Genomic DNA, 24,996 nt, shown 5'->3' on the forward strand with positions numbered 1-24,996 from the left:
TATTAGACAGCGTTAATATTTTCATATTATTATTTTCATATTTGGGCTTTTTTTAAAAGTCTGAAATATTATTGTGTAAAAGTTATGTAATCTTTTGGGAGTCAACTCCGTAAAGGCTGTTATGTAACTGTTGTTGTTTATAATTTTATCAAAAAGTTACAAAGATTATGGTGAAAATTAGGTATTTTATTATTTTTTTTTTTTTTGCAGTTGGCAAAATTTTATTGTCACCCAAACAGTTCATCTTCACTGTTTCTGGAGGGGTTGGTTGTTAAAAATCCCTAAAATCTGATAATTTATCGAATACTTTGCGATGTCCTACTTAAAATAAGTTGAAAAATCTAGCCTACAAACGCGTACAGTCGTGCACATGCGCCATTTGCTTTGAAAAATGGTAGATAAGATGCGGTGTTGGCTTATGTTGTTCTCATAAAAAACTGTTTTAAGTATCAAGAAATGCAATTACTTAACTTTTTTTTATTAAAGGCAACTTGTATCCAACCGCATTTCGGCGGAATCGTATTAAATTGGGTCTTGTAGCCAGTAAAAACGCGCAGGTGCTAACAAACACACTGGGTGCCTCAAATAGTCTCCATCAGCAAAACTCTATTGTTGGTAGTCTAAAAAGACTTGGTAAATCGGCAAAAGCGTTCAGTAGAATGAAAGAAAAAGACGAAGAAGGTAAAGACAGCACTCCATTAGCTGGTAATTTAATTAAACTCTAGTTGTTGTTTTTTTTGCTACTGCTAACACCAGACTGAAACTTTTAAAAAATCTTTAAAAGCAAACTCAAATTTATCTAAAAAGTGTGTTGACCAAATGCGTCAAGCTTTTTATGCAGTTATTTTTTAAAAGTATTTAAATTATTTTAGCTTTCATGCTTTAATGAAATTTGTCTTATAAAAATACATCAGATTTTGAAAACATTTTTCAAATGTATTTTTGTGAAAACAACTTCAATATTATTATAAAGTAAAAAATAAATTCATTAAATTAATAAATGCTCAACACATAAGTTAGTACACTTCATTGTGCTTTACCTATCATGAATTTTCTATCAATTTTATTATGAATATGTTATTTTATATCCACTAATAATCTGAAATTGCTGAAACTTATTTTTCACACTAAAATGCACAGGTATTGGTTTTGGTATTATAGACTCTTAATTTCAACTTTTGAAGTTTTAAAGGATAGATATGTAAACCGTAATTTTATAAAAATAAATCAATATATTTATTAAGTCAGGCAAAAAAAGCATAAATTAATTTTAAAGATAAATGTACAATTATTAGAAATGTCAAGTCTTGATAAGAACTCTGCTTTTAAAAGTCATTAAATCTCTGTCTCTGGTTTTAACTCTTGCAATCCCTATGACACTTGGCAAGTCATAACATTTGTTAGTAAATGTGAATTCATTAAAAATGGCATTTGATCGCAAATGCCATTTTGAATGCAGTCACAATAAATGAAAGGGTTTAAAGTTATACAATCACCATTTTTTCCGATCTTTTGGTGTCTGGGCTAAAATATGCTCCAAGACATATTAAGACAAGAAAAATATGCTCCAAGACATATTAAGACAATCTGCTTTTGTCTGCAGCTGTTAAAAATACTCATGAACATAGTTTTAATTGTTAAAACTGTGTTCATGAGTTTTCGCTGTTTGCCAAAACAAGGGGTTACCGCCACCCAAATTTTTTTCCTAGAATAGGCCCTGATGTATGTATATATATATCTTTATATTGTACCTGAAAGAAAATTTTATAATAATAAAAGCTACATTTTAATTTAGCTGAATTATTGATGTGTTTTAATGTAATTTAAAAGTTTATGTAGTGTTTTAATGTAGCTTGATTGTTGAATAAAGTTTTTAAAATTGAAACTTAAAGTTTTAATTTTAAAAACTTTATTCATTTTTAAAAATTTTTTCTTGTCTGGTTTATTAGTGTTCTCTTCAAAACTACAGTTTATAGAAGAAACTTTTCAACTACAATGCAAGACTACAAAAAAAGCTTGGACAGAAATGGTGTGCGATCGAATGCTATTGCTGACCACACAAATGATTTTTTTGGTTACAACTTGGCCACGACTGTTTAGATGATTTAAATGTTTCAGAAATGCGCTGAAAAAAAGAAACGTTAAGCTCAACTTAAACTAGGAAAAAAAATGAAAAAGCTAAAGAACAAGCAAAACAATTCCTTACTAAAAATAAAATAAATTAGCTTTAAAATAAAACTAAAAAAACTCGAAGTTAAACTTTATTTGATTATTTGATTTATTGATTATTTTATTACTTTTTGGTATGTTCTAATTGCTTTTGAAAAAATTTACTTTAAAACATTTAATTAAAGTTATGCAAAATGCTTTTACAAATTACTTCTATATATTGTTTAATAATTGAACAAATTTTATTTTATTTATTTAAAATTGAAATTAAATTATTGAAAAGAAAATAATATAATATATTTTTTGTTGTATAAACATTTCTCTCAAAAAGTTGCAAAAAAAAAAAAATTGTTTAAAAAATAACGTCGTCTTTTTAAAATCGTAATTTTTAATTATATCATGCTTAAATTAGTAAATCAAGTTAAAAAAAAAATTTTAAACAATTCTTCGTGAATATAGAAACATAAAAAAAAATAATGCAATTAATTCATCTGTAGTGGCCTTCTCAGCCTTGGGGAGGTGAATTACAAAAAAAAAAAAAAAACTTTAAAAAAGATCAATGATCAAAAGTTATTCTTAACATAATGATGTTTTTTATTGCATTTAAATTCTTAAAACATCAAAACAGCCGTTGTCAAATTGTAAACAAAAAAATAATAAGCGTTGTCAGTTACAGCGTGAAAATTTAAGTCAATCTAAAAAAACATACAATATAAAATTGAAACTATTATTAAAAAACAAAATTCTGCGATGAAATATTCTTATAAGGAAAGAAACTGCAATTTCACTAGACTAACGTTAAATAAACTAAATAACATGACAAAGATTTTGATTGCATAACTCGGTTCCGTAAAACTGTAAAAATTATATTTTAAAAATTTGATCAGACACTGTCTGACCCAAACAAGTTTTGATCAGACATTTTGTCCAGGACTTTTTAAAAAATTAAATTGAGCCCTGTAAATATATATATATATATATATATATATATATATATATATATATATATATATATATATATATATATATATATATATATATATATATATACATATATATATATATATATATATATATCAGGCCTTGTTACAAGATTTCGCTGCGTAACGAAAACGCGTAACGCATTTCAAAGTAACTCAACTCAGCAAATATATTTTGTATTGTTAGAAGTTATATTGCATCACTAGTGTTTTTTCAAGTGCCGCAATGTAATTAAAATTATTTTATTAACGCGTTAGAAATCATACAGTTTTTTTTTCTCTCACTAAAACAAAAGTTACAAATAAAATCTAAGTTCCTATTTGAAAATCCTTTCTATTATTATTTTCAAATATGAATTAAATTTTATTTTGAAAAAAATATTTTTTTCATAAAACGTAACATAATATTTGTTTATTTTCTTATAATTTTACAGTTGGTTTTTGGTTATTTTATTAACTGTTAACAAACTTTTTCTTATTTATTTTGTGAACTCTTTTTAATAATGTTTTTAAACAATGAAGAGTTTTTTTTATTATTTATCAGTTACGGAAAACATATTCGTGATCATAATTTATTTTCATAAATTAAACGAACGCCATTAAAACTTTACGTTATCGAATTAACAATAAATAAAATATCTTATTAACAAAATATTTACATCAAAATAAATTGTGCATTTTTTAAACTATTATGACAAAAAATAATTTATATATTTAATTCCTTAAGATAAAACTTAAAACACTTTATTTTTAAACAAATTTTTCACAACAACAACAAAATTATTAAACAAACTGTTTCTTTAACAACAAATCTATTAGTTTACAATTGCGGTTAAATGCTTCTACTTATGACTTTATTTCTTCTGAATAAATGTCACGTAAACGATATCAAAAGATAATTTAAATATTCAAAGAGATAAAAGTGTTTGTGTAACGCAAAACTGCTGAATGCGTAAGCAAATCGCCTTTTCGCAGGCAAAATGCGAGCTGCGTAACGCTTCTTAACAAGGCCTGATATATATATATATATATATATATATATATATATATATATATATATATATATATATATATATATGTTTAAAGTTTAATGTTGGATTGTAATCATCTTTGTCCTTATTAAACAATAAGGATTCACTATCGGGAGGCGGTTATAAAACTAAGATTTTTCAACTGTTACAAAGTGACCCTTTGTATTATTACCTAGCATAGTATCAGGAAACAAGTTTAAAATAGAATTACTGCTGCAGATAAATATCAAGTCAAGCATAATTTGAGCAACCACAGGATATCTGGAATTAGGAAATGTGGTAAGTTGTGTAAAGAGGCTGTTTGGGTAAAAATCCAAAAATCATATTCGATAGAATTGTATGGATTGAAAGATTTTATACCATCTTTAGACCACTTTATATTTGGTAGTTTAAATCACTAATGATAAAGAGGCCATTGTAGGGCTTCCTAATTAAGCTATTAGTTAATTTGAAGGATTCAGTCATATATTTTATTAAAATAGTATCATTTAATCTATATGTACACCTGATAAGTATATGTTTATTGTTAACTTTTACAGATACCCAAAACCTGTTTGAGAATACTTTTATAAAACTGATAAACTTTGTGAGAGTTGGATACGTTAGCAATGTAGATAGCTAAACCACTACCTTGACGTCCAAATTGGCAATCTTTTTTTAAGCAAGTTGTTTTAATACAATAGCTTTATTGTTGTATTTTGCATTAAAATGTTACGACACCTTACTTGCCACTTTTTAAAGTATTAGTCAAGATTACTATTATAAGATAATAAATATTAAAATAGCTTAAAAATAGTCTGAAAAGTGTTGCTAATTCTTAGCTATATAATAATAACACAAATTGCTAATTGCTCAAAGAGGCTGATTCCATCAATAGCTGTAAAGTATCAGAGTACTAACAGAACCATTTTGTGCATGGATGGTGTCCCTGTTTGTACTTTTAGTGTGCATTGTCATGGTCACATTTAGAGCCCTCTGTTATGGCTTTGGGTTTATTAATAGTAATTAAGCAATTGCTTGAAGTATTATATAGTGTACTGAGTACTATCAATGCTAAGTCAAGTTCTTTAACAAATCAAAAAGTGACTTAAGTACCAAAAACTATGAACTTTTATTTAAATAATATACTTTTATTTAAATGACATCTATGAATACATTTTTTTTACAAAGTATGGTAGCTATGGGTCGCTTCACTATAGGATAAATTAATTTTTAATGAAGTCATGCACAGAACATAAAAAAAGCAAAAAATAAAAATAATAAATAAACCCTATTTTCTCTGAAAATGTATTAGTGACAGATGTTTTGTTTTTTATAGATAATTATACAAGAATTCTTAAAGATTATTACAAAGTTACAGCATTCTATGATATATCTTTGCTCCACAATAGTAGTTTAAACTAAAATCACGCACAGAAAAAAGAAAAAGTAATGAACAGAACATGCAAACATTTTTATTTTTTGGAATGCATTTTTGGAAATAAATTCATTATGACTATCATGAATAACATATATATCATTACTGATTATATTAAATACACATTTAATTAAAAAACGATATTTTAATGTATTATATTAAAGATAAATAATGTATTTTATAGTTAATATATTATATTAAAGATAAGAAAATTATAATATCAAATTTTGAGCAATAGGTTTAGTTGTAACACTTTTATTTGATAATAATGTATCCACGGTTATCAAAGTGTGGTTGCAGTACTAACGGTTTTAACTCACACAAGTTATGCCAGGAGAAGTCATCTGCAGATGGATATATAAAAATAAGTTTGTTTTTTTCTTTTAGAAATTGAATGTGTCATATTATCTACAATTTCTAATACTTTGGCAAAGTATATATTTACACTATCAGCAGAACACAATTCTACAAAGACAGTTATACCTGTATTAAGTTTGTACCTTTCAGATCGCACTTAGGAACAGCCACAGAAAAAGGATGACACTTAATTAAATGACAAGTAACACGAGAATGAATTATAGTAGATGACACAAGAGGCGTTAGCTCTCGAGAGCAGTGCCCATTATAGTATTTGTAGAAAAGAGAAAGAGAAGCAACATTACGACGATGTGATAATGGTTGGAGGTTAGCTGCAAGAGCAGGTCCACCTATGTTTACAATACGTTTTTGCACCTTGTCTAAAAGAGAAAGGGCATCATTAGAAGATCCACCCCAGATATGGCAACAATATTCCATACAAGGCCGGATTTGAGATTTATATAGATAGAGAATAGAATCCGAAGTAAGAAAGTGGCGAGCTCGATAAAGAGATGCAACCTTAGCAGATGCTAATTTTGGAATGGATTTGATATATGGTTTCCAAGAAAGATCAGAAGTAAGAGTTAGTCCTAGAAGATGAAGAGTAGGTGACTCATCGAGTACATTACCATTCATAAATATAGGAAGATCTAAATTATTGCGATAACGATTGGCTGAAAAAAATTGAGTTTTATCTGAATTAAAGTTCACCAGCCACTGTGAGCCCCATGCTGTAGCAGAAGTGAGATCCTTTTCAAGCTCAAATGCCCCCTCCAAGCAATCAGAGGGTGTTGGTTTCTTATCACGACAAGAATAAATGGTAGTATTATCAGCAAACAATGCCACCTTAGATGTGAGAATATCTGGAAGATCGTTAATGTAAATTAAAAAGAGTATAGGGCCAAGGATAGAACCTTGAGGAACCTCTGAAGTTACAGAATAAGAAGAAGAGTGTTGTCCATCAAGGACAACTTTTATGCTACGATTGGAAAAGAAGGATTCAATGATCTTAAAGATGTTGCCGGATACACCATAAGAAGAAAGCTTATGGAGCTTTCTTCTTATGGTGTATCCGGCATTAAGACCAGCATGCCAAACTTTATCAAAAGCTTTTGAAATGTCAAGAGCGATAGCCTTAATCTATCCACCTTTATCTAATACACGATAAAACCTGTCAGTTATTACTGTTAGCAAATCAGCTGTAGAACGAGAAGATCGAAATCCATATTGATGGTCAGAAAGTAAGTTATTATATTCAAGATAAGAAATTAAGTGTTTGTTAATTAAAGATTCAAAAACCTTGCTTATGATAGGAAGAAGACTTATGGGACGGTAGTTAGACGAATCAGATCGCTCTCCAGAATTTTTGAAGATAGGGATGACAAATGCCGCTTTCCAGCAGGCTGGAAAACAAGACTCTGATAAGCACTTGTTGAATAGTTTTGAGAGTATAGACGACAGCTCCGGAGAACACTTCTGCAAGACAATAACAGGTATGTTGTCCGGGCCACAAGCTGTCTAGGCAGGAAATCACTTTAGATACAAACGCTTGAGTGATATAAATGTCAAGCAATGGATCAACCTGTTTGTTGGCAATATCAGGTAGAACGCAACTAGTGGAATTAAGAGATGATATTGATGAAAAGTTTTTAGCAAACAATTCGGCTCACATCAACTGGAACAAATGGTAATCGGAGAAGGAAATGTTTAGTGAATACGGTGTTTGGTGTAGAACTTTCCATATAAGGTTCTCCATTTGGAGCTGGTCCCACCAGAAATGGAAAACAATTGCAGAAAACCTCTTCTTTTTATTGCGCAAGCAGTTGTTCGCAGGCAAAAAATCCCTTGGTTTCAACTCATACAGCATCAAATTTCCTTGCATTTTGATAGACTCCCAATGTTTCTGCAAGTTCTTCTTGGCATGGATCTTCATTAAGTAGTACCTCCAACTTGGTATTTTTAAACTTTTTCTCAGCACCATCATCTTCAAGGTTAAAACCACAACCTTTAAATTGTTGAAACCATCTCCACAATTGTTGAAACTAATTCCCCTCAAAAACCATTTTAGCTTTCAGGTAAAATTCATTTCAGCCTGATCCGATCAGGATTAAGCTCTAAACATATTGGTTGATTAATGATCTGTTATAAGAAAAAAATGTATGATATTTAATGACTTTGAACTTTGAACTTGTTTTCAAGCCCAGAGTCCTGGAGTCCCAGAGTCTTTGCTGCCATTATACCTAAGGACTTTGGGTTTAAAAATTTATTGTTCTTCTGACCTATAAGTCTTGAATTTTTCCCCAGTTTTTTTTATATTTTTGAGGCTCCTGGATAAGAAAAACTAGGAAAGAAGTGATCTTTTAGTGACTTTCAAATCCAGAGTCCTTTTTGGGACTCTTCATCCGTGGCATTAATCCATGAACCTTGGAAATTTTTAACACTATTTTCACATTTGCCTTTTCCCTCAATATTTCCTTCACAATAGCCCAGTAAGATTCAATAACTTGCTGGTCAGGACAGTTTGGTGGATTAGCATCCTTTGGAACAAAATTGACTCTTTAATTGACTCATTTATGTTATATACAAGAAAATACGAAAAATATTTTGTTTTATGCTCATTTAATATTTAGTATTGCTTCCTGAATTTTTAATGACTTCAAATATGCGACTTGACATACTAGTCACAAGATTTTGGATAGTTTCTATAGATATTTCATTCCAAGCTTCTCTGATACAAGTTTTCAGCTCCAATGCAGATTCATATTGCTTACCATTTTCATAAACCTTTCAAGAAATTATTCCCCATCGATTTTCAATTGGGTTAAGACCATTTAACCCAATTGGGTTAAGTTAAACCTAAGGTCTTAACCCAATTGGGTTAAGACCAAGGCATGCGGGCCATTCCATTACATGAATATTTTTCTCTCTAAACCAAGCTTTTGTAAGCTTTGCGTTATGGATAGCAGCATTGTCTTGTTAAAAAGTGAAACCTCACCCATCAATTCTTCACCATGTTCAAGCAAACTAATTTCTAATAAGTCAATGTAGTCCTGTGAATTCATTTTTGTTGAAATCCATGCCAGTGGTTGTTTTCCAGCAAAGGAAAAAGCCCCCCAAACCATAACAGTTCTACCATCAAAGTTACGACTCATTCGAGTTTCTTTTTCTTTTCGAATATCGTGCAGTAATATTGATAGCCATCAAGACCATCTAGATTGATGTTCTTTTTATCACTAAAGAGAACTTGATGCCACTCTTCCTGTAATCTAACTTCTTTACGACAAACAGTAAGTTTTGGTCTTGGTTAACGTTTTTCCGAACTGTGTTTGAATCTTTATGTAAGATTTGTCTCACACGTTGAACAGCTACAGGTAATTGTAAATCAACACGAATTTGAGATGTAGTCATGTGCTGAGCAGCAGCACGACGTACAATAACTTTTAGTACGATTATCAATTTTAAGTTTGTCACCACTTTCCTTATAAGCTCCATAATTAAGGCTAATCTTGAAGTAATTATTAACCACTTTTGTAGATCTTTTAATTTTCTTTGTAATTTCCTGATTAGATAAGTCTGTATTTTTGTATGCTTTGATTACTGCTAATACTTGATTCGTTAAACACTTACCACGTCCCATTTCAAATTCATGTATCAAAAACCAAATGTTAAAAACTTTGTAAGCCATGATTTCACAGTCTTTGTTTAACTAACAAATAATAATAAAAAACTAAGTCACTATTGTGTATCACCAAATCAAAATATACAAGTAAACTGAAAATAATTATTGATGAGGCTACTTCTATTTGCTACCGCAAATATTAAGTATTATACATTTTATGGTTTTATCAACTGTACCGCAATTTAATTATGCTAGATTATAATCTAAAATGTTGTTTGTAACAATAATTATATAAGTGTGGATACAAAAGATGCACCACACAAATTTGCTTAGAGATTTACAAAATATTGGATCAGTACATGGTGAGGCTAATTCTATTTTCTCCACTGTAAATATATACACATTTATATTAGGAATGTCACTTGATACAAAAATGAGCAAAGAAACTTCTAGCATCAATATTATAGTGCCAATATATATAATAATTAAAAATTCAAATAAAAAATTTTAAAAAAAATTTTTTTACCTACCGGGGAACTGGTTGTTTTTTTTCATCGTAAAATTGTAAAATTTTTGTATATCAGGTCATAAAATTTCTCAATTAAAAAAATGTATATCTCATTGAATTTAAGTCCAATTTTAATGTTTTTTGTGTATAACACATGAAAAAAACTGGGAAAATGATTGGCATCTAAAAACCAAGATTAAACTAGGGCTGATGATGGCTGGGAGCCTGGGGGGCTGTCCCTAGGTTTATTTTTATTTTTTAGAAATTTCAAGTAATATTAAGTAATAATAGAAAAATTCGAAAAAAAAATTATTTTTTTCTACCAGGAAACTTGTTTTGTCAGATCTTAAAATTGACATCTTAAAAATAAATGAATTTTAGTCCAATTTTTATGCTATTTGTGTCTAAACAGATATGAAGAAGAAAAATGGCATTAAGATTAACTATTTGTTTGGCAAAGTTACATGTTTATATTGAAACATATATTTACAGTATAAATAATTAAATTCAAGTGTCTTTTAAAAAAATGTTTCTTAAATCTTTTTTAGAGTACAGCTTAAGCATTAATAGTCAATGAGCCATTCTGGCCCTGATAAATCCATCTCTTCTCTCAAATCCACAAACAGATGTAGATGTATCTGTCACCTCTTTTACCACTCTTTTGCAAGACTGTGTGTAGAGGAAATTAAGGTGCTTCAAAAGGTGTCTTTAAGAAATTGTCAAGATCTTTTGTAGGTATTTGACAAGTAAACACAGGGTTTGATTTATCTTTTTTGTCCCAGTGGATCAGTTCTTGTATGGATATAGCTCCCAGATTGAGTTGGACCTTCTTCTAACAGTGTTACTATGTGTCCCAGGGCCTCAACACTACTGTATTTCACTTTGATTTTATACCACATGTGAAAATACACTTGAACTACCCATTTTAAAATTAAGTAAAATCTTCTTAGCACATCATCAGTAAAGCCGTGGTCACTCATATAGAGAAAAATAATAGCTTCCCCAGTAGTAAGCCATCTGTTACAGGAAAGATTGCCACAGTTAGCCTATTTAAGATATGGGTCCAACTTGCCTGTACTCAAACATGTAATCAGTTTATAGCAGTGAGATGAATCTGTTGACATTGAAATTTTTTCAGGGATCTGGATTAATGGTTCCAACTGCACAATAGGTTCAAATGTATCAAGTCTTTCCATACTGTTCACTTTTGAAAGAGCTTTTCCAATTGGTCCAGTAAAATCAATTTTTGAATTGGTGGGTCCATCCATAGTGACAATAATGTACCTCAAAGGAAGCTCATTGCAATGTAGCATATAAATAGACCGGAAACACTTTCTACCCAACGATTGCTCAAGATTTGTCAACAAACCTCAATCTTTTCCTGAACCAGTTACAGCGTTTGTTGAATCTCCTCCTATTACTTCTAGAGATTTATGTACTCCCCGAGGAACCATCCAATTAAACAGTCCAAAAGCTACATGTTTAGCAATCTTATTGAGAGGTATTGCCTTCATGCATGTAAAATGTGTAATATAGTGACCGTCAGGTTCAGAAGTAACACTAATGTGTTCTTCTTTCACAACCCTTTGATGAAATTGTTTTGTTACAGGGTTGTGCTTTAAAACTCTGGTGAAGTCTTTTCTGCCGTCAGCAAATATACTTTTGATAGGTTGTACTTGAATCTTCATTTTTCAGATGTCTTTGCTTTAGTCATTACTGATTTCCTAGCTCTAACAACTTTCTTAGGATCTACAGCCAAATAGGACATTTCCGGTGTTAAAAAGTTACCCAGAATAAGGTCTTGAAGAACAGCTGAAACTACTGCTGATGTTGCAGCTGGTGAAATATCAAATCTCAAAGAAGCTTTAACAGTATTACTAATAGACATAAAATTTAGTTTCTAGTTATCATTTAAAGCAGTTTCATTTTACTACAGGTACTATTTTCCTCTAGAAATATCAATAAACTTATTCCAGACTAATTCTGTTTTCTGTACCAAAGATATCTTGTCTATTACCACAAGAAACTAGAAAAGAGCATTCGATCTTGTCCACTGTTGAAAAACCAACTCTGCTAACTGTACACTAAGTTCTCTTACAAAAATCAGTCTCCTTAAAAATAAAACAAATAATAAAAGGTTTAGCTTAGTGAATACAAGTAAATATAAACAATATTTCTGCAATCTTTAAATGTGACTTTTCATTACATACTTATCAATATTTTTTTTAATGAGCAAACATTCTTGTATTAAAAGACCCTTCCTCTAATAGTAGGGCTTCTGAAAGGATATCTCTAATAGTAGGGCTTCTGAAAGATTAAGATCATTACTTCCACCCAAATACAATAAAAGCTTTGATTCTTTTTTATCCAAATTGAATCTTGTAATTTTAAGAGCGCTTCCTGTTAATATTAAATAAATACTAGCAATTAACAAAACTGAAAATAGACCAAACCAGAAGTAAAGTACTTTTGTACTGCGTACTCATGTATGAGGTACATGAATGCACCGTACAGAAGTAATTTATATAAGAAGATAATATATATAAAAGTAAAATACACACACACACATATATATATATATATATATATATGTGTGTATATATACATATCAACCCTTAAAATTAGGGTCGGCGTTCGGCAATGTTGAAATAACTGCCCACCTCTAACAGTTTGAGGTTGGCAATTTATTGCCGACCTTATTTTGCTTGATTCCGAAGGTTAATAAAAAATGTATATCAGGTCTTGTTTTAAAGCGTGAACTAGCGCGCCATTTAAATACGCACTAAGCCATTTAATGTAAGTGGTAAGTCATTTCGCGTTAGCCATTATTTATCAATTTTAATATTCAAACAAGTCTAAAGAAATTATTTAAGCGGCCAGATAAAAGATGTAATTAATGTTATAAAAACCACTTATGAAGTTTGAATGATGGTTACATTAAAAAGTTTGCATGACAATTACAAATTTTTTTTTTTTTTTTTTTTTTGTAACTCCCCAAGGTTGAGAAGGCCACTACAGATGAGGAGGCTACTTGTGGTTATAACCCTCTCTCAACTCTATAACTCTGAAACTCAAGCTTTGACAAACAAGGGTGCTGCACGGAGAAACAAGTTGAGCGCGGTACTACCAGGGACGTGGTGGGAATCGAACTCGGAACCTCTCGCACACCACTACCGCATTTGATATTTGCGCAATTTGCAAATGTAATAACTTAAGAAAAAACAAAGAAAATATTATTTTTGTTAATCTAACTTTTCCATCAAAAATGTTCAGTAAAAGAAAACAAAAAATGTTATAGGGTGCTTAAAAAAAGAAATCATAAAATTTAAGAAAAATTTAAAACTTTCATTTATCATCTTCAAGAGCAAGAATATTTATTTAAACAATTTCTCATTTCTGTGGACATAATTCTATTATTATTTTTTTTAGTTGAATTTATGCTTGAAGCGACATAGCTCTTGAAATGTCTTCGTTTAAATTTATAAGTTTTATTTTACAAAAAAAAGTTTGGAAAAATATTATTTTATAATTGTTACATCAGCTTTATATAATTAATAGATTGTGAAATATCAAAAAACAGAAATTGTAAAAAGCGAAAACAGAAATTTCCTTATAATTTGGAAAGAATTTTGATTAAAAAAGTTTTATTCCTAAGAGTTTTAGTACATGACGTCAATGACTTTTTTGTTTGTTTACATAATCGATCTTTTCGCAAACAAAAAATTAATGACTTCATGTACTAAAATTTTTTGGATTTAGTAAGAGTGCAAAAAATTTGATTTCATGGTAAAACTGTCCCTAGTATTACTGTGTTCAACTTGTTTCTCTACGCAGCATCTTTGTTCATCAAAGTTTGTATTTCAGAGTTATAGAGTTGGGAGAGGGTTATAACCACAACTAAAGTAGCCTCCTCGACTGTAGTGACCTTAATGGCCTTGGGGAGTTGAATTAAAATATAAAAATAATAAAAAATATAAATATTAATGGAAATAAAAATTAATAAATGTAAAAAAGTGGTATTCTTTGCTTAATTACAATATTTATTTTGTCAAAAGTCTCCAGTTGAACCAAAATGTTTAAAATGGTGCCAATATTTTTTTGATAAAAAGGAAAAAACCCATTTGAATTGTAGTCCTGTAAATCATTAAAAAAAACTCTGTGGTAATGCAAATAATCATATTCGATGATTAAAAAACATTGAATATAATTATTTGCATTAGGAAAAGTATTACACCCATCAAAATACTAAAGATAAGAGTGTTAGAAGTTTAGACAGAACACCAACATACATAAAAAAGTACACAGGTGAGCTAAAACAGTAACTAAGACACCTCAAACTATATAAGAGATGCACTCAAAAAAAAATTAATATATATGTATATATTTCTATAGGCATGACAGATTTTAAATAGTACTGATGACAGGAAGCAAACTCAATCCAGCTTTTGCTTAGAAAGCAAATCCCACAAGGCAGCAGGACATGAAACAGGTTGGACTGGGTTACATGTTACCAGTATCAGGGTGATCATAAAGACCATACACCAGACCCGACCTTTAAGGGACCTTAAAGGATCTTTAGGTCTAGGTGTTGTCTAGCCTTCATTTACAATATAAGTATAACTTGTTTTGGCACTTAATAATCACTTTAAATAAGTTTCATTGGAGTGTTAGTAAGCATGGCATCGAAGAGAACACAGGGGGATGCAGGTAAGTGCAATACTATTTCAAAACGTACAAAATATGTTAATGAGACTGAGGAGCAGCGAAGTATACAACTTGAAAAAATAGAGAACAAAAAAGATTAGCTCGTGCCACAGAATCTCAAGAAAAAAGAACTTTTCGCTTGGCAAGACAAAAGAGTAGACAAAATCAGCTGAGAGCGAATGAAACAGATGAAAATAGAAATACAAATCAAGAACATGAAGAAAGACTAAATCGCCTTCGTGAAGTTTATGCTGCAAGATCAGCAGAGGCTCACGAATTTAATCGCACAATTAATGTCTTTTGCAATTAAACATGCAACTTATGTACTAAACAGTATTATCCAAATCAAGTTGTGCGGTAAGACCTGGCAATCCAAAGAAATTTAGAGACTAAGAAGACACAGTAGTTTTTATTTTATATTTCAGATATTAAAAAATTAAAGTATGGAATCATATTGAAATAATCTAGTAAAGAAAAATATGATTATCGTTTTTCTATATTTCTATATAAATTAGTGATGTGCCATCGGCAAAGGCCGATTAAGGCTAATTATAGAGTTTAATGTATGTATATAAAGGTAGTATCTTAATATTAGGTATGCATCTTGTATATATAAGGTGTGCCTATGCACTTGTTTAGTTTGGCTTAATAGTCAATACCGATGCATCGGCCAATGCTGATTAATCAACCAATGCCATCGGCCGATTAATCAACCAATGCCATCGGCCGATTAATCGGCCAATGGTTTAGCCGATTAATCGGTTGCTGGTTACCAATAGCATAGGCTAATAGGTCAAATCACTTCTGATGAATAGGAACATATTAAATATGTAATTTAAACCCTTAATATTATTATAATACCCTTAAATAAATACATTAAACCTATTATTAGCCACATTCGGCATTAGCCGATGACACATCACTAATATAAATGCTTTACAGTTAAAACTAAAAAGGAGAAAATAATACTTGTGTAAGTAAAAAAATTTAAAAATCCACGTTTTTATATCCAACTAAAAAGCAGAAAATAATTTTCTTCTCTGTTACACCTGAACTGATTTGTTAACATTTATGTAAATTTTTAATTCATATTACTTTGAACAATTTATAAAATTTTAGAAGTGAAAACGTGAGATGCAACTGTTAACAATTCAATAGTAAAATGCTATGAAAATACTACATTCACAACTAATTGTAAATTTGTGTTCTGATCCATCTATCAACTAGACGCGTCTCATGTTTTCACTTCTAAAATTTTATAAATTGTTCAAAGTAGTATAAATAAAATTTTACATACATGTTAACAAATCAGTTCAGGTGTAACAGAGAAGAAAATTATTTTCTTATTAGTCTGATAGAAAAGCGTGGATTTTTTATTTTTGCTTAAGAGTGGCAAAATACTTGTGTAAAATTTTTTTATTTACACAAGTATTTTGCCACTCTTAAGCAAATATCTTTTGCCAATTCCTCAAAATTTTTGAATGGAACAGAACTGTGGGTAGTTTGATGAGTTCAGGTTTTTTGGTATGAATTTGATGTCTCTTAAATTGTGCCACTCTACAGTCTTCTTAGAATAATGACAAGAAGCAAGATCAGGCCAGAACCAAGTTCGTCTACAGTAAAAAAACAAAAACATACATTCTATTCCTTTAAAAAAACATGAGAGCCAAGAGCCGCTTGATTTTTGCGGCTCCGGCTCAGCTCCACAAGCCTGATATAAATTAATTTCTTTTCTTATCATTCTTATAAATGAATTAAAATATGCTTGATTTTTTTTTTTAATTATTTCTTAAATTTGTAATTGCAGCGTTGCAACTAGTAATGATTTTTTTTATTTTTGAAAAGTTTGTGAGTAACAAAAAAAAAATAGTTTATTGCAAAAAGTTTAAAGTTTCCAAGTACCATTTATTTAAAAATATATATATAGTTAAAAAAAAAGATTTGCTGTAAAAAAAAAGCTTGTGTGTGTGTATATATATAATGTATACATATATATACACATACATATATATACACATACATATATATATATATATATATATATATATATATATATATATATATATATATATATATATATATATATATATATATCAATCCATTGAATTAGCGTCGGCATTCGGCAATGCCGACCTAACCTCAGACCTACAAATGTTGGAAGGTTGGAAATAATCACTGACTTCATTTCTAAGTTTTATAGTCAAACCTTCATTTTACATTTTATCTGCTGACCTAAAAAATTTAAATACAAAAATAATATGCACTGTCTGCTTTGATGATGCTAAAGTTATTTATAAAAAATTTGTTTCATGGCAACATTTTGATACCAGCTTATTTCTTATGTTTAATAATTTCATCTTTGATGTTATTATGTGATACTTTTCAGTTAGGTAAAGGTTGCATGATTTTCCTCTGGGTTCAAATGGTTGCACTTTATCGATGATTTTCCATGTAATAATAGGATTTGTGTATCCTTTTTTTTTTAATATCCCACATAAACTTGGAAATCTATGTTGAATTTGCTTTGCTTTCAAATTGGAATGAGTTTTTGTGTTTTTACCAACAATCTTTAAAAGTATTCTCTGTTTGTCCAATATAATTGAATCCACTATATTGTGGAGAAGTTTTTATGTTACAGCAGTGTACTATATTTTTTTGGAGGCTATTTCCTTCCAAAGGGTATTGCGAAGTTTGTCGGCAGTTGCATTGTTGGTTGGTTGAAACTTGTGAGTCATGTTTCTTTAACTACCAGGTGTTATTATTTAATTTTAAAGAATACAATTCGCTCTACTCTTTAATGAGCACTCTATACTGATATTTATCAAAACAAATATAATATTTTACATATATATATATATATATATATATATATATATATATATATATATATATATATATATATATATATATATATATCATATGTTAAGAGTGTATTACTAAACTGTTAGTGATATATTGTTTTAATGTTTTTTTGTTTGTTTTTTTGTGTGACAAATTTGACAACAAATTAATTTGTGATATTGTTTGCATTGTCTTTGTTTACATCTGGAAAAACATTTTTTTTAGTTTTCGAAAATTTTCAACAAATTTGTTGTTTACATAAAATTTAACTAATATTCCAGGTACTGATGAACCTGCTAAAGAAAATCATTTAAATGAAAATACAAAAGATGTGGAAATGGCAGATGAAGATCACTGTAGAGCAGAAGGTTTAATTACATTTGAAGTTCACAATGTTAGTAAAATCAAGGAAACTGTACTTAGTGAACCTGTAATAATTCGAAATTTACCTTGGTAAGAATTTATTTAAAAAAAATTACAGAATTTAAAAGTATTGTTAAAACTTGTATATAATTTTGTATTTTTATATATTTATGTTATAAATTTATTATAGTTTTGATTTCTAAAGTAAACATTAGTTAATATACAATAGAATTTTTCTATTTGTCCAATAGTATTTGTTGTGACTTTGTGTATGAAAAAATGATGATTATTTACAGTCTGCTGAAACAATTTATTAACAAAATAAATAGTTTAGAAATTTATGGGGTTACCTATTTTCTTCAGCGATGTTGGGGGGTGGGGTTGGAATATTCTTTACTTCACTCCCCGCCCAGTTAAAACCTTATTAATTAATAATTTAATTTTATCAATTATAGCCGTAATTATATTATTTCTTGTTTTAAGAAATAAATTTCTCAAACTATGGTCAATAGATTTATGATTTTGCTGTGAGTTCTGATGAGTTGTTAGCAACTTTGAAAGTTTTTCAAAGTTTTGGAGTTTTATTGTATCCAAAAAGTCTGAGGGAGTCTCAACCGTAGGCATTTTTTCAAACCTAGAATATCAAAAATTAAACAGTAGTCTGGTGATATATACAACTCAAGACCTAGTGGCTGTTTTTTATCAACAAAACTTTCGGATTTTTTCGATTTCAGCTTTGATTCTATTCGTTTATACATCTTTTCAAAGCTTGTTTTTGAATACAGAATTTTTTACCATTTTTTTATTGTGATCTCGGTTAAAAGATGCCTACACCAGCACCGAACACCTCTATGGTTTTACCATGATTTCTATTTCACCTCTACAGCAGTTTACATCTGCCAATAGTCTTGTTGATCTTAAAAGTTTAAATTGCAGTGTAGATAAAATAAGGTTTAAAATGATACTGCTAAAAACTTATTACATTTAATTTTGACAAGATAAAATCAAAGTGCAATTTCTATTGATTTCATTTTTATTATATTTCTACTGATTTCTAAGAAAAGTCTGTCATTGGAAAAAAAAAGTTGGTTTAGAGTTATTTTCTTTGTATTTTACATCTGATTTTTAACCAATTTGCAAACCTTTGTTTTTAAACAATCTGTTACTTTATGCCATAAATTATTTTTAACTAATAAGACTAAAATATCAAAACTTAAGAAATTAAGTTTTACTTGCATTACTAAATTTTAATTGCAGAATCAAAAGTCTCAGTTCAAAAACCGCGATGCCCTGGAGAGAGAAATTCTATTGATCTCTTTTAGTATTTTTTTACTCAGAATAAAAACCTGCCTGATTTTTGAGAAATGCAACTTGAATTTCACGAAATTCAATGCGTGTGAAACAGCTCCATATTTGTTAATTTTCACCTGATGGTCTGAGTTTTTTCTGCAAGTTAACAATAATTTCAAATGTCAAAAATCTAAATGTTAATAATTTTAAAATTAGAAACTTATACATTTTGTTTTTGTAAAAAAGTATTTTAAAGTGAAGTAGTTTTATCTTTACCTTTTTGTTTTTTAACTTTTTATAGTTTTATGATATAATTAGTTTATTCTCCGGCTTATTTGCTACTATGGCTATATGAAGCTCTTTGACATGATAGCAGGAAGTTAATAAGATTAATGGTCGGCCGGGAAAGTTAGCCAATCTTGTACGAACCTTTTTTATTTAAAAAAAAATTCCAGCCAGGACTTGAAGTGGGTGAACTGTATGAGATCAAAAGCATCTAACAAATTTCTAATTGCTGTGTATTGGGCCTCAACACTATCGTGTTTAATAACCACATTTTTTTAACTTCATAACGAATTTGTGCGTTTTTAAAATACCACCAGTTTTCAAAAATAATAGCAATAAAAATGCGCACAATCGGTATAGATAAAAAATCTTCCATTATTTGTAATAACATTATTATAAAGTTAATATAAAAATTCATATTTACGCCGATTGTTTGAAAATGCCCTTAAAAACTCAAAAAAAGTAAAAATGTTAAACTTTAAAAGAGTGGGGTGAGTATAAATAGTCATCCAAAATAAATAATAAAATAGTTTCATTAAGAAAACAATACCTTGGGAATATTTTATGACACTCCGCATATTAAAATTTGTTTATGAGGGTCAAAATGGGAAGGGCTAATATATAGGGTATTTCCAAAAAATCATGCACGGAAACTTGTATATCTTTTTCCTATTATTTTCATAAAAATAAAACTGGCAATCTCCAATTTACTTTCATTTAATTCTAATCAATATAAATATTTTGTAAACAAAATATGGTATCCACTAGTAATGTTAACAAAGAATAAATTAAGTTTGAAGTGGAATCACAGAACAGAAAATTTCAATTTTAGTTACTAGATAAATAAACTTTAATTCCACGGAAAATGTAAGTTTCAGCCGTATACTTTTTTTTTTTAAATAATATTTTAAACAGTAAAGATTTCCAGAAAGTTACAGAATTGCACTATGAATCATAGAGTTACAGCAATCATTTAAATGCTGTTCATGAATGATCACCACACAAGTCACACACGGATGTTGCGAATTTATCAATTTCATGTAGTTATTTTAATAAAAATAAATTGCTTGTGAGTATTTCAAGTGAAATGTTATATTTTTATGAATCATATTTAATATATTTTTGGTGAGAAAATAGCAGTCATCGGTTATTTCTAGCTATAATATGGCGTTTTGAAAATTATGGTATATTTTTCAAAATGTAGTGATAAGCTACATTTAATAATGCGGTAGTGGTGTAGTGGTAGAGCGCTCGCTTCATAAGCGAGAGGTTCCGAGTTCGATCCCCACCACGTCCCTGGTAGTACCGCGCTCAACTTGTTTCTCCGCGCAGCGGCCTTGTTCGTCAAGGTTCGTGTTTCGGAGTTATAGAGTTGAGAGAGGGTTATAACCACAATTAAGTAGCCTCCTCATCTGTAGTGGCCTTCTGGGCCTTGGGGAGGTGAAATAACAAAAAAAAAAAAAGCAAATTAAGCGATTAAGCCAAAAAATAAAATTATAAAAGTATGTATATTTAATTTTTTCAATTAGCCTAATATATGATTAAAATATTTTTGTTATAATTGTACTTTAAGAAAATCAAAATAGTATACATATTGCATAAAGTCCCAGCTTTTAATTGCTAAAACAAAAAAAATTAAAAAATTACCCACAGAAATGGAAATGCCCTATATATTTAAATCAATATATATATATATATATATATATATATATATATATATATATATATATATATATATATATATATATATATATATATTTATATATATATATATATATATATATATGTATATATATATATATTTATATATATAAATATACACACGCACACACATAGTTAAATCAAAATAGTTGATGAAAAATTATTATTATAATAAAGTTGAAATTTAAAAAAAAATTATTATATTGAACTTTTATCTTTTTATTAAAAATTTTTATCATTTTCTTTAAGGAGAATCATGCTTATGCCTCGATACAGTGTAAATCAAAGTAATGAACGTTCAAAAAGTGCTGGTGTTTTTGTTCAATGTGATCCTGATAGTGATGTAGCGTCATGGTCTTGTCAAGCTCATGCCAAGATAACTCTAAAATCACACAAAGGAGAGGATGTAGTTAGAAGTAATAGATTTTAAACACAAAATTTAAATAAGGATTACTATAAAAAAATTAAAGAAAAACAAATAACTAATAAAACTTTATATTTTAAAATGAATGTAAGGGTTGCTAATAATTTATATTACCTATTTTATTTACAGCTACCTGTCACTGTTATGAATTTTCAATTGAAATAAAAAATAAAATTATTTAAAAGTTATTTGGTAGTTCAATTTTTTGAATCATAAGAACAATTTGTGAAAATTTTGAGAATAAAGTTTAAAATATATAGTAAATTACTGATAAAACTACATTTATAAAATATATAGTAAATTACTGTTATTTAATAATAACAGAGTTTAAACTCAAATCTTAAGAAGCTTCAGTATGTCTATTTTTTTATTATTTTTTAGTTTATTAAGGCCCTCTACTGGAAAAAGGGTGTAAAAACAGTTAAAAATAAAACAGGGATGTAAACGCAGTTAAAAATGAAAAGATTAGCCTTTACTAAAGCTGTATGTTGGGTCTAGTTGATGTGAAAAAGTGTCACGATGCACAAAGTGTCATGCATGTTTAACAAAGATAGTTACGATCAACATGTTATCATATCAAAAATAAAATATATAATTTGCTTATTAACATTATTCTGATAGTGTTTTGTTTTTATTTCAATAAAAAAACAATTAAAATCAGGAAATAATTTTTCAAATCATTTCCTGATTTAATAAAAAAGTTTTTGGTATTTTAAACTTTTAAATTATATTGTTATTTTAACAGATTTTATATTTTGTCAGATTGTTTTAATATATTATTTTAGTAATATCATTATTTGTTAATTTATTCTTAGAAATATCACATTTATTTTTCGCAAAAGAAAATGATTGGGGGTATAGCACGTTTGTTCCATGGAATGCAAGTATTTTTTGTGTTTTTTTTTTTGTTTTTTTTGTGTGTGTTTTATTTTTGTTTTCAATATAATTAAGTTTGCTTACATTAACACTTTGACTTGAAAGTTTTATATGTTTTTTAATAACAGCAGTGATATTTAAGTTAACCTTAAGTAAAATTAGAAGTAAAAATAATTGATTTTGTTAGGGTGAATGAAAACTGAAATTAGGAGATATTTGAAGAATGAAAACTGAAATAGAATTGAATGTCAACTTCAGAAAAGAAAAGAAAAGTTAAATTATTTATTATTACTGAACTAAAATTATAGAATTCAAAAGTAAAATTAAAAAAAAAAATTATGACTATTTACACTTCCTTTATTGTTGTTGCACATGTCTGACCACCAATTTGGTCACATGCTCTTTGGCTTGTTTGCCATGCTTTCATAACAAAATATTAAATCTATCATTGAAGTATGAGTCAAACTATTACGTCAACAATACATTTAATTTTTTTTTACAAAAAAATATTATTATTTCAAGACACTAAAGAGTTAATGAAATGAATGAGATGATGAAAAATCATTAGAGATAAGAGTTTTTATGAAACTAAACAAGAATATGTAATTAAAATTCTAACAATATTTTCTAACAGTTTCAAAAAAATCTTATAATAATTCAATTGAATTGTTAAATGACTGTTTTACAATTATTGTTTGATTATTTATATTGTATTACATTATATTAAGAAATAGCTTTAATATTGTTGTCTTGAAACTTTGATAACGATATTTAATAAGTTAATGTTCTGTTGAAAATCTCCAAAAAAAAACTTGATAGAAGTGAAATATTAAGTGAATTAAGAAACTGAAATAAGAATTAGAATTGTTGAAATCATAAGAACTGAACTGAACTTAATTTTAAGAGAACTGATTTAAAACTGAAATAGGACTAATTTTATAAGTATAATTAGAATTAAAAAAATAAATCAATGCCACTAGAACTGAATAGAAACTGAAATTGGAATTATATTTCGAACTTGATATCACTGGATAACAGGCAAGGTTGGGGTGTAACGAAGTATATTTACTTTGTTACAATAGTTCTTTACTCTTTGCAGTACTTATACAAGTATTGAGTTACATTTACAATGCAGCACTTTTGTTACTTTTCAGGCCTTTTTCCTTTGTAACAAGTTACTTTCAGAAAAAATGTACAAAAGTACTTGAACTTCATTGGTTTGAATGAATCGTATAATAAATACAATTTCTTAAAACCAACACTAGTACTGCTTGACTTAAGATTTAAATTTGTTTCTTAATAGGTATGAATGGAATAGTGGCTCTTGGTTAAGTATCTTGGTTAATATCTGCAACTCGTGATATTTATTTTATGGGAAAAATTAAATCATGTTTTTTTGGACTAAGAAGTGATATGCAAAAAAATGTCAGTAATATAAATATAATAGTTCGGGATTTTACAGTTTCATTTGAGAAACAAAACTGAGAATAATTGCGTGGAAATGTAATAATAATTCTCAACCTGAGAAACTCTAGTTAATAAGATTGCTGAATACACTATCCCTGTAGTCATAAAATATAATTAGGAAAAAGAAATTGAAGAGTGGGCAGAGAAAAAAAGGCTGAAAAAGTACAATTTGAACAAACTCGGTTCGATAAAGAATTTAGTTCCTCTCATGGAAGTGGTGCAGCAAAATAACGGAAAAATATGACCAGTATTAAACTTCAGAAAGCTGAACATTTTTATTGAAGCATTCATGGCGAACACTGATGCCTGTGTTGACAAACTTTGAGACTGGAGATGGTTTGAAGAAAATGTTTCAATGGTTGATTTATCTTCAGCTTAAATGCAACTCAAAATTGATGAGAAGCTCTGGGCTTATTGTTGCAAACTGTTGTGTTCTGTGGACAATCATTTTGTTGAACATGCTTTTTGGGATTCAGACTAAACGTTGTGCCAGTAATAATAAAGCAGTGTTGGACAAAATTCTATCGCAAGACAAAACAATTTGGAAAGGAATATCATCATACATTGATAATATTTTTGTGAATGAAGACATAAAACCTGTTCATTGCTTACTTGACCATTTATAAAGGTATGGTTCATTCTAAGCCCGTGGTCCACGTATCAGCATAAGTTCTTGGGCAACAGGTTGGAATGGAAAAGTCATGTTGGAGAGGAGATTTTGATGAAAATTCTAAATTCACTAACAAAACATAACATCTTCTCTTTGTGGGAAAATAAGACAGAGAATCTTTCAGTTTGCAGTTGCTTGAGTGTAGATTTGTCATTTCTTAAAAGCATGGCAAAAGCCCTGACAAAAGCATGGTATGAAAAAACAAATTACAATTATCTTAAAGAACACATAATGACGATCCTGCAAAGGGAAAGTGTTTATAGTAACAAGACAACAATTTGGTTAAGTGCTAGT

At 28.8% G+C, this 24,996-nt stretch overlaps 1 protein-coding gene across 2 annotated transcripts in view; it reads left to right on the forward strand.

Moving 5' to 3' along the window:
* The first annotated feature begins 324 nt into the window (after positions 1-324).
* The window catches only part of LOC100215841 (ubiquitin carboxyl-terminal hydrolase 7), a 71,837-nt gene continuing 47,165 nt past the window's right edge, over positions 325-24,996 (forward strand). The window contains exons 1-4 of one of the 2 annotated variants that reach the window (XM_065802327.1): positions 325-705; positions 17,908-18,079; positions 21,515-21,681; positions 22,505-22,569. In XM_065802327.1, coding sequence (XP_065658399.1) covers positions 660-705; positions 17,908-18,079; positions 21,515-21,681; positions 22,505-22,569 — 450 coding nt within the window. In that variant the 5' untranslated portion in view covers positions 325-659. The remainder of the gene's footprint in view (positions 706-17,907; positions 18,080-21,514; positions 21,682-22,504; positions 22,570-24,996) is intronic. The other variant, XM_065802328.1, reaches the window with a different exon arrangement.

This window comes from Hydra vulgaris, chromosome 08 (assembly GCF_038396675.1).
Source record: "Hydra vulgaris chromosome 08, alternate assembly HydraT2T_AEP".
Classification (NCBI taxonomy): Eukaryota; Metazoa; Cnidaria; class Hydrozoa; order Anthoathecata; family Hydridae; genus Hydra; species Hydra vulgaris.